Here is a 10,823-nt window from a genome sequence, read left to right as displayed (position 1 = left end):
AGACTGTCACAGTCTGGCGAGGGCAGACTGTATGAATTGAGAAAAGGACCCAAAACGCAGACTCCAAGGAACAGGGAACAGAACTTTAAATGTTAACAAAGGCGAGCCGTTTAATATGGCTGGTAGAAAAGGTACAAACAAAGGGCAAGGCAAACTGAAGCAAAATTAACACAAACCTAAACTGGGGAATCTAAACAAACAATAAGAAAAACCTAGACAAGGAAATTGGAAGCATGGCATGGCATCGGAAACATGGCGTGGACAACAGACGACCTGACAATCACACACTGAAAACAGAGGACTTAAATACACAGGAGGTGATTAGGGGAAGTGGGAACACATGGAGGAACAGCTGAGGGTAATAAAGCAGGACGAGGCAAGGGAAGCAAAACTAGAAACACTCACATGAGACATGGACCTTCAAAGTAAAACAGGAAACACACTGACTGAATTCTAAACATGCAAACTTAACAGCAACTGGGGAGACAGAATATAGGAACCTGAAATATGGTACAAAACCATCACAGTGGACATAACATGGAACACAGGGAAGCCATATGACGAAGCCAAAGAGCAAAACCTAAGATAACCATAACTGAGATCTAGGGAAACACGAAACAGTACCACAAAGGACTCAAAACATAATCCATAATATAAAAACACGAGATCTCTCCAAAATGAAACAGGAACATGAGAGGCAGACATAACAACATAAGACAACAGACATGAAACACACGAAGGGCAAGGGAGATTTAACATAGTTGGAACACGAGGGGGAAATAATAAGAACTAGAAACACTTAGGCATGATAACAAATAAACTTAGGAAACCTGATAAGCTTAAACATACACTATGAACATCAAAAGAACTGAAACTCAAAACACTGGGTCATAAGACCCAGGACCGTGACACAGACATAAGGCCTGACATTTGACTCTAGAATACTTTTTATACTCAGCTCCCTTGGTTTCAGAACAACCCCTCCAACACCATATTTAGCACCTGCTATGAGGTGTTGTGTGATTATATGTTGATTTTTTTCAAATGTGATGCTGCACAATAATGGCTAGACGTCTAGTTTCATCTCGTCTTTCCAAAGGACATTGTTCCAGAAGTCTTGTGGTTTTCTTTCACATGCATCTTTGCAAACCTAAGCTGTGCTGCCATGTTCTTTTTCAGTCAGAAGAAGGAAACACCTGGAAACGCACTCTTTTTATAATTGTACTGTCATGAAATGTAATATTCAGCATGCTAATGGAGGGATGTAGAGTCTGAGCAGTAACTCTTGGGTTATTCTTCTGAGCACTGCATTGTCTGACCTTGGGGACATTGTTTCATTATTGTGGGATTATTGTCCAAGAGCTGCAAAATGCCAAAAGCTCTGCTTTTATAGAGGTGCTCAGACTTGCTGATGATCAGTTGGATGAGTGCATACAATTATCAACAACAGGTCACTAGTTAGCCTGTTATTTCCTGTGGAAGCAGTCAGGGTGTACTTGTACTTTCGTTTTCTCTGTAGGCGAGCAGGGCCAGAAATCTGGACTAATTCTTAAATAGCCCTTTTCTACTGCCTGAATGACGCATGCTGCACTTTATACAGCATGCCTCATTCAGCCAGCAGGTTATTTTTTGTTCTATGTTTACATGCTTACAAATTGCTTTCCAATTTACTTACACATTGGAAAGCAGCTAGCATGCAGACTGGAGTAGACAGGGATGTAACTACAGCGTCCCTCCCTCTCTAAAGGCCTGGCCACCTTCTTCATGGCAAACTGTGCCTGTTGCCCCAGTGCCATCATCTAGAGTCTAGACAGTTACATAAGCATAAGCAGTTTGTTCTAAATATATTATGCGGGTAAGATCGAGCAAGGCTACAGTAAGCAGCTACTGTACGATAGTGATTTTTTTTCTTACTAAGTTGATTCCTGTTATAGACTTGCTCTATGCTGTAGACACGAGGCAACTGTTGATCAAGCAGTTCAAGAATGCATGGGAAAAAGTGTTTTGCCACACAAACAATAAATTGGATCATCAGCGAACACATCAGTTTTGCAAGTAAGGCTCGTAAAAAGTGCTGTTAAAATACACACACACTCTCACACTCACATTTATCAACTTGACAGAACACCAAACACACCCAAAGGGTCTTGAAGTAATCAAGAAACACACAGCGCCTTTTCGATTGAATCATATATAAATACAAATCACACGTCAAAAGCAAATCATGATTTTTATCCCAAAAGGTTTGCATTCCTCTGTAAAGACCTGTAACAATTTGACACTTTGGTGAAATAATAAATACTTGGCCACAGAAATGAGAAATATCTTCCTCATGGCCCTGTTGTCTTATGATGTAGAGAACCTCTTTGTGAAGCTTAGAACCACAAAGTTTAGAGAAAAATTACATCAGATTGGCACGAATAGTTATTGTTATCTGTCTGTTCACATAAATGAGTTTAACATAACCACATCAAAAAGTTATTTGTGTGTATTCAGTGATTTCTGAAGGTGCAGGAAGAATTCTTTTTCTTTGCACAGGTCAGGTTGAGGACATTGGAAGATAAAGAATAAAACATCAACATCTACTGCTAAGGTATCACAAAGTATTTTCAGTTGGTGAGCCAACTATTTCTGATATCAACAGTTATAACTACACAGCGCTCCCCTCTTATTCCTGCTTATCCAGGCTTTGGTTAACCAAATGCACTCAACACAGAACAATCTGGTAAACTCTAATAATGAGATATGAGAGACACACGATAATCTGTTGGAATAAATAAACTGTTTCATGAAGAAGGTGAAGATTTTGTCAGGAAATGTGCAAACATGTGCCTGAAAACAAACACGGAGAGAGTTTTCCTTCAGATTGCAACACTCCTTGCGGCTGCACAAAACCCAAATAGAACACTGTGGTTTAAGTGAGTGTACATTTTAGCAGGGGTCACTTTGTAGAGCTGTCTATGTCACCTAAACCCAAATGACAGGTTTTTCTCCTTGAGGATTTCCAAACAGTTATTTTACTTGAGCCATACAAGGGTTCTGAATATGACAAGCAAAGCCATTTATAAGCATATGACCGCCATGCCACACTGTCTAATAGCTGAGATGTTTGCTTCAACAAAAATATATGTTCTGGATCTCAAAAAAGAAAATGTGAAGCATCGAGGAACAGCCATTAAAGTCTATATGCTGTGAGGTACCACTCATACTGTGGTAAAATTTGCAGATTTACCTGCTGGGCAGATTACACTCTAAAATCCTGTGCAAGAATCCTGCTTATTTCATTTCCCAGGAAAATAGGGTATATTCTCCAGTCTTCTTAAAGGACATTCAAAGCTTTTCTTTGGATCTTGGCTGCCTTTTGTTCTGTTCTCTGTCATTACGATCCCACACTGCTTCATTAACGTTGAGGTGCGTGCTCTGTGGAGGACAATCCATGTCTGGCGGTGTTCCACTGTGTTTTTCTATGCAGGATGCTTTTACTGCATTGGCAGTGGGATCATTGTTATGTTGAAAAATTAAGCCGCTGCTACTCAGATATTTTCGGGGTGACATTGCATGGTGGGCCAAAATCTGATGGTACTTTTCTGCATTCATCATTTCTGATAAGATCACCAGGACCACTGGTCGAGAGTCCAGTGGCAGCATGCTTTATAGCATTACATCACCATTGCGCTTGGTGATTTAAGGCTTGGGTGCAGCGGCTCGGCCACTGTTCTTGAGGTAATCTGACGGCCACGTGAATTTCGAAGGTCTGTAGCAACTGACTCCGGATAAGTCCTCAACCTCTGTGCACTTCATGGCTGAGTTGCTGTTGATCCCAGTCGCTTTCCTTGTTATAATTAAATGTCATTTTATTTTAAGTTCAGGTGACTTTTTTGGCCTCTGGCAACAGATGAAAATTATCCCTTAACAATCAGCAGATAAACTAACTGAACTACAAACATCCCTCCACAGAATAAGTTTGTTAGCTAGAGCTAAGCTATGTAATATCTTGCCGTAGGTTCAGTGTGAATCATGCCGTCTCTGTTTGATTCATTGTTATGAAAAAAAGAAAATAACCACTGGTATCCAGTTGTTGTTGGTTTTTAATTCTTGACTCCATCACAACTCACTAACCATAGAGCAAAACAAACCTCGGAAAATTGTGCTTGAAATTGAGCACATACTTTCTGGAGTGCTTGAGAATAGGACTCAGACTGTGGTGGCCTGCATTAAAAACATGACAGATGTTTCTGTAGTGTGGATGGCCTTAATTACTGTTGATGTAACATTAAAGGCTCTGATGCAGAGCTCTGTTTCTTTTGGGAAGACGGAAATTTCTGGTGGAAGGTAGACTTTCAAGACGGCAATAAACAAAGCACAGGGCACCGGCAACGGTGGAGCTAATAATAGTGGACCATTAGATTAAAATGCCAGGGCTGAGATCCATTTAGGTAGCCTCTGAAAGACGCTTAAGCAGCTGATATATGTTGAGGTTTTGCAGTATAACATCCCCATTTCCTTTCCAGCTCATTAAAATGCTCAAAACTAGTTGGAGTCCAGTTTGGTAGAGTTACATCCGCAAAATCAAAGCACAATCAAGCTAATGTGCCTGGGGGAAGACAAAACCTGGAGAATTAAACCATAAACACAACAATATTGATTACACTTTATAGACCATGACTGTGTCTAGTTCAGGCATTAAAAAAGAAAAGACCTGAAAGTCAAAGGACAGACTCATAGGACTTTTCAAATCCCCTTTATTGAACATCTTCAAAGCATTTACTTCCATTTCCACCATCCATCACTGAAGATGATTGCAAAGTAAACACTGAGGGTTTTTTTCTCTAGCAGCTCTGTTAGTTTACTTGATTCCACTGTTGCTCATTGTTTGAGCTTTGCACACTCCTTTACCAGCGACTTCAAACGCAGCTCCCTTGTAGGTTGCGACGCACTGGTCGTCAGTGCGCAGGTCTGGCTGCACCTGCTCCCACACCTTCTTCTTGGGGTTTAGCTCTTTATCAGGTTCACCTGCAATCAAAAGAAAATATTAGACTTCACCTTTTATTCTCTGCTCATGTGAAGGACATTCTCCAACACTACGAGTTTATGTTTTTATTGTGATGTTCCAACTCTTTGCATTTGATTTTTAGGTATCCCTTATAACCAGATGGGTTAAAGCTGTTGCAAACTGTGACCCATCTAATCACTTCTAAACGTGATTGCTCATGTCAGCTTTAAAGGTTGATCCAAAACGGGAGAAAAATGTGTGAAGACCCACACTTTCTGTCAAAACCCATTATCCAGGAGCTTTATTGTATCCAAGTAAGAACATGTTGGCCTCTGCACTGCTTAATGAGCACATATAAAGTTGAAAACAAATGAATTTACCCTGAGGAATGATGAAGACAAATCAGAATTGGCTTAAATCTGCATCTTTTGTAAAGGCGAGCCCGAAGCAACCCTCTCCGATTGCAAAAAACTGCCTACAGGAGTCCATGGAAAAAGGGCACTTGATTCCCACGTTCTGAGAACTCAGAACACATTATGGGCTAAACTGGTATTTCCATTTTTTCAAGCCCCAGTCATCCAGGAATATAGTCTGGAAAGAGAGCATGTAACACTCTGAAATCCTTGTGACCTCCAGAAATGCTAAATAAAGATGGATAAAGATCAAATCTTTTATTTTTCCATTCGTATGCATAAACTATGTCTGAGTACATTGAGAATCTTGTGCAGAGCTTGGAGTGAGAATAAATATGAATAATAAATAATGAATAAAAGTGACTGAGTCTTAAGTTTGGTCATTATTAAAGCCAGAGAAAAAGAAGCGGTTATGCTGAGTGGCTTGTCAATCACAAGCCATTAGAAGTCAGAAAGTTACCAAATGAATCTGTGGTTTAACAGTCGGATCCAACCCTCTTTCCTCACATCTCAAAACATCAAGAAAGCTACAGCAAAAACGCTCAGCTTTAGGCCTTTAAATGGGACTTCACCAAGTTGCTGTGGTAATCCATCTTTTATACTGTCTCCTATGTGGCATTACACACCAGCTGTTACTCAAAAGATGCCAGATTGGCCCTGAAGACGGCAACGATGACACGAAAACAAAACAAAGAACTTCATAATTGTTTTTTTCAAAAGCTATTATCATTCAGCTGACACCTTTCCTGAAACATACAGAGGGTTCTGTTATTAAAGTAAGTCTACTTTTGCTAATACAAAATACAGGGTTTCTGTGGTTGCATATACAAATAATAAGCAAGCACATTTCTCTGAGATTATGAGGGTTCGTTTATGAATATAAAAACGGGCCCTGGAGACCTTGAAACCATGAAAGTGTGAGCAACTGACCAACAATATGTAATTTCATGATTTATCCAGCTAATCCTTATTTTATGTCTACCACATGAATTGTGAATGGTTTGACTTTATGTCATGTGCTATTAGAGCATCCGCTTTTTGAAAAAGGCCATTTGGTCTTGTAATTCAAAACATCTAAACCGAATTTCTCAGAATCAAAATATGAATCCAAGGGAAACAATTAGGTGAGGTTCTCATTTTATGATGCCCTTGTTTTTGATGTTGCTTGGCATTTGAGGAAGATTTATAGCCGGTACTGGCTGACTTCTGTCTGGTGATGACTTTTTCCACTCTACACAACCATTTCGTGCTATGAGGACACAAATGTGTTTCATTTCTCAGGGCAGCAATTTCTGTTGGTTTACAACCCAAGAGTGGCAACAATCAGTTTTTGATCAGAAGCGTGAAAGAGGTTTTGATGAGCCACTTGTGTACATTCTTAAGTTCAAGCAGAAGTACTGGGTCCCATTAGTTGGGGGAAATGTTAACAATTGCCAACCATCTACCAACACCAGGAGTCGTTTGTCTTCAACTGAAACTCTGCTATAAGAGTTTTGATAGGAGAAAAATAAAGGACAGCTTTATTTTTCACCTTTGTTTCACTGTATTTTAAAAACTTCCCTGACTTTTTTAACAAAACGTTATTACAAAAAAAAAAAAAAAAAAAAAAATATCCCAATCCCATCTTTTCCCATTCTCCACTCCTTTTGTTTTCTCATTAACCACATTTTAGAGGATGGTTAGAACAGGACTCTTAATGTAGCATCCATAAAAATGTTCTGGTTAAAAAGAGGACACGATGAATAAGAACGCTTTTCAAGTGGTACAGCTGAAAGCCTATGCGGATGCATGTGGCCTGCTGCACTTGAGGCAAGAGTTATTATAGTTCTTTATATTTTCTTTTTTCTTAATTTTATTTATTTATTTTTTTTAAAGTCTCAGATTTTTAAAAAATATTTCTTCTTTTCAATTTTGTGTCATTTTATTTCCGGAGGGTGTCTGCATGTTTCCGTTTAGTGTCAATTAAAGAAGCTCAAAACAACACAAACCCGTTTGCACTAGTCAAGCAGGCAGTAGAGTTGTGAATATGCACCAATGACTTTGCGATTTTAAACTCACCAAAGATGAAAAACTAAAGATTTTTCCTGTATATACATTTCCTTTTTAAATTTTTTTGTCAGTGTCAAGTTCTGCCCCTCCCTTCAGGACGCCAATTACAGCGCTAGAGAAAGACACCCATTCATGTTCACATCCCGTGCATGTTGCAGTATTTAGTGTCTGTTACCTCTAAGACTACGTTCACACTGCAGGCGAAAGCACATCAATTCTGACTTTTTTGACCGATCTGGGTCACTTTCGTATGTGGTACTGAGTCCGATACATATCTGATGTTTTAGAAAGTGACTGCTGTTTGAACGGTCATGTCGCATTAAATCCGGCTTTTACGTCACTGACACAAGACAGACGGCAATTATCAGCTCTGGAGAAGCACCCGAGAAGACATCGCGAACGCTTCCTGGCCATCCCGTGTAGATGTTAGTGAAACTGTTGGGAAGACAACGTTGCAGAAACGTGAACATTTTATTTGTACTGTATAATCTGCAGATTCTGACAGAAATCTGCAACTATCCTTGAAGCACCGCTCCTCTCTAAAACAGCAATAAGGATAATTATTAGGCCATATGTAAATAACAAAATAAAGCAAAATTGGGAAACGTAAAGTCCGAAACAAGTCTTTGTATTAATTGCGATCAGTCAAACAATACTGTTTGGTCTGGGTCTAAACTGAGCGCGTTGTGTGTGACGTCTTCTTTTGCGCATGCGGGCCGCTTTGAGGGTTCACTCTAGAGCGCGTTTGCTGTCACATTTTATTTGTAGTGTGAACAAGCAGACAAAAAGAATCGGATTTGATCAAAAAATCAAAATTGAGCATCAAGACCTGCAGTGTGAACGTAGCCTAATACCCTTTCTTGGACCATAGACTGAGGCTGATTATATCTCATTTCAAAAAAGTGAACTCCCAATATTGTTATTGTGAACCCCTTCATCATATTCAGCTTTGCAAATGTATTTTGTGATGGCTTTTTTTTTCTTCTGCCGTTTCAGGTCATATATCCTGGAAAGTGTTTGGGAAACTTCAGAGGAAAGGAACCTGACTCCTACATGGTCTTGCTGATTAGTTAATAGATAGGAACTGGGGGTCGTGTGTTCTCTTCTCTAAACTCATTTATATCCTTTGGGCTTAACAAGGTAATTACCTTTTCAACTGACAATAAAAAAGATCACGTTACGCTGCTAGCAGGGAGTGTTGATTAGCCTGCCGAAGCAGCAGTCACAGGCCATTTAGCTACCACCAAACAGAAACGAGGGGTCAGCTAATGAGAGCTTTCAGTGGGGTCTAAAAACAAATTGTGATTGGTGTCTTCATAGGAATGAGTGCTCAAACCGCCATGTTGTTTCTGGCAGTGAAAGGGTTCAGCGACACCCTTCAATTCCCAAACACAGAGTCATTTTGTGGATACGAGTCTGGGAAATTTTTTCAAACTAAATGTCAGTGACTATCACTGGTAATCAGCGAGTGATCCCTGGTGCTTGCTTGTCTGGAAATAGTTTAAAGATAAAATCCTCAATTCTGATGGGTCGGCATATTCTTTTGTGCAGGTAAATTAAAGTGACGAGAGTAACCGTACCTGGAAAGCCCTGGAAAGTAACTCTGTCACCCGGCACTGCTCCGCTAGGAGGATCAAGAATTTCAACCTTATCCGGCGAGCTGGCGCACATGACCATAGCCTGGGACACTACTCCTCTCATCTTGGCTGGCTTCAGGTTGCACAGCAGGACTGCCATGCGGTTCTGCATCTGCATACAAAGAGAAAGAGGAAAAACAAATTATATCCAATTCCTTTGGTTGAAAGGAATTTGATTTGTTTGAGGACAGGACTGAGAATTTCATAATACATCAGAAACAATAATGCTAATTCCAATGCTCTAATTCGAAATGACTGCATCCAAGGCTTTATGGTCTCTTTGCCTCATTTCAATAACCAAAGGAAGCAAAAACCCAGGAGACCTCTGAGGTTTACCACGATTTAAAAGAAGACAGTTTCCCTAAAAGCTAAGAAGAAAGAAAGAAAGAAAGAAAAAAAAAAAAGGATTTTGATGAGATGATGCATCCCAGATCTAAGAAAATAAGACCTTTTTCTAAAAAAAATGTAGGACACCTTTTAGTAAATTCAATTCAACTTAATTTATCATAGCAGCAGTTGCCTCAATCTGCTTTACATTATAAGGTAAAGATCCTACAATAATAAGGTCTGCTATATCAATGTAAAAATAACTCATTGTGCTGTTGCATTTAGTTTTTTGATTCATGTCTCTGGAGTTTTAGAAAGCTGGAGAAAGTACAGAAATGTTATAAAACAGCATTTCCATAATAGACTGGTCAATTGTAGCTGAGCTGAGAAGAGAATCCAGAGTGTGGAGAGCTAATCCGAGCAAATAAGGAGTCAAATCTGGAGCACAGAGGCTGAATCAAACAAAGTTTAGTACGTGATTGGCTGCAAACTGAGGTGGAGCAGAGTGGACGAGAGGCTGCAGTAGGGCTGGGCGATATATCGAGTTTTTTAAAAATATCGATATATTTTCATACGAGATATAAGATGTGACAATATCGTTTATATCGATATAGTCTATGTTACGTTATAATTATACTTGTGGAGCCGCAGGTTTGCCTCTCTTTCGTCCACTTTTGTCTCTACGCTGCGTTACTCGGCCTCGCCTCTCCTTCACTGAACACAACTCCGCCTCCCCCATAGCTTCACCTGCAGGCAATGACAAGATGAAAGCGGAAAATCTCCGTTAGCGAGTTACCGTGCGTGGGGCTGGACGGCGTCAACGTGTTAGCGAGCTAACCGCGCTAATGAGCTAACCGCGCTAACGACATGCAGCCCGGAGGGGCTGCACGGCCTAAAATCCTTTCATTTTCTCAAAACTCGACAGTGCGCCTTATGTATGAATTCTGGTTGTGCTTACTGACCGCGAACCGATTTTATGTGGTACACAGCGCTCGGCAATCTGTCAAAAAATGTTTTAATATGACTTTGCTAAGCTACGGAGCTGCACCGCTTGATGGATTGTCTTGGAGGATTACGGCTACCGGGGAGGAGCCTCGCGGAGTGATACGTACTGTGCTTCAACGTAATATTACCGTACTGTGTGTGTATAAGGACCACAAACGGCACCTGTTCAGAGACGTGGTGCAGCTGTGAAATCTGTCTCTTTGTTATTATGCTCAGCGTCTATTAGTTTACATTTTGACTGCACAATTGTGAGCTTTTTGTTATGCACAAAAACAACATTGTTTTCTTTTATTTATGGACCATGATTATTTAATAAATGCTGATAATTTATTTTTGAGTAATTTCTTCATGTACATCTACGCTGTATGTAAATAAAAGCGCCCACATCTGGGACACAGT

The 10,823-nt window shown here is 40.0% G+C and overlaps 1 protein-coding gene across 1 annotated transcript in view; it reads right to left on the bottom strand.

Moving 5' to 3' along the window:
* Positions 1 to 4,725: 4,725 nt before the first annotated feature.
* Positions 4,726 to 10,823, bottom strand: part of aimp1a (aminoacyl tRNA synthetase complex interacting multifunctional protein 1a) — a 28,410-nt gene continuing 22,312 nt past the window's right edge. The window contains exons 6-7 of the mRNA XM_026171222.2: positions 9,036 to 9,204; positions 4,726 to 5,013 (exon numbers count right to left, since the gene is read on the bottom strand). Of these exons, the coding sequence (XP_026027007.1) occupies positions 4,847 to 5,013; positions 9,036 to 9,204 (336 nt within the window). The 3' untranslated portion in view covers positions 4,726 to 4,846. The remainder of the gene's footprint in view (positions 5,014 to 9,035; positions 9,205 to 10,823) is intronic.

Source organism: Astatotilapia calliptera, chromosome 6 (assembly GCF_964374335.1).
Source record: "Astatotilapia calliptera chromosome 6, fAstCal68.1, whole genome shotgun sequence".
In the NCBI taxonomy this organism is placed as follows: domain Eukaryota; kingdom Metazoa; phylum Chordata; class Actinopteri; order Cichliformes; family Cichlidae; genus Astatotilapia; species Astatotilapia calliptera.
This window is presented reverse-complemented; position numbering and strand designations above follow the sequence as displayed.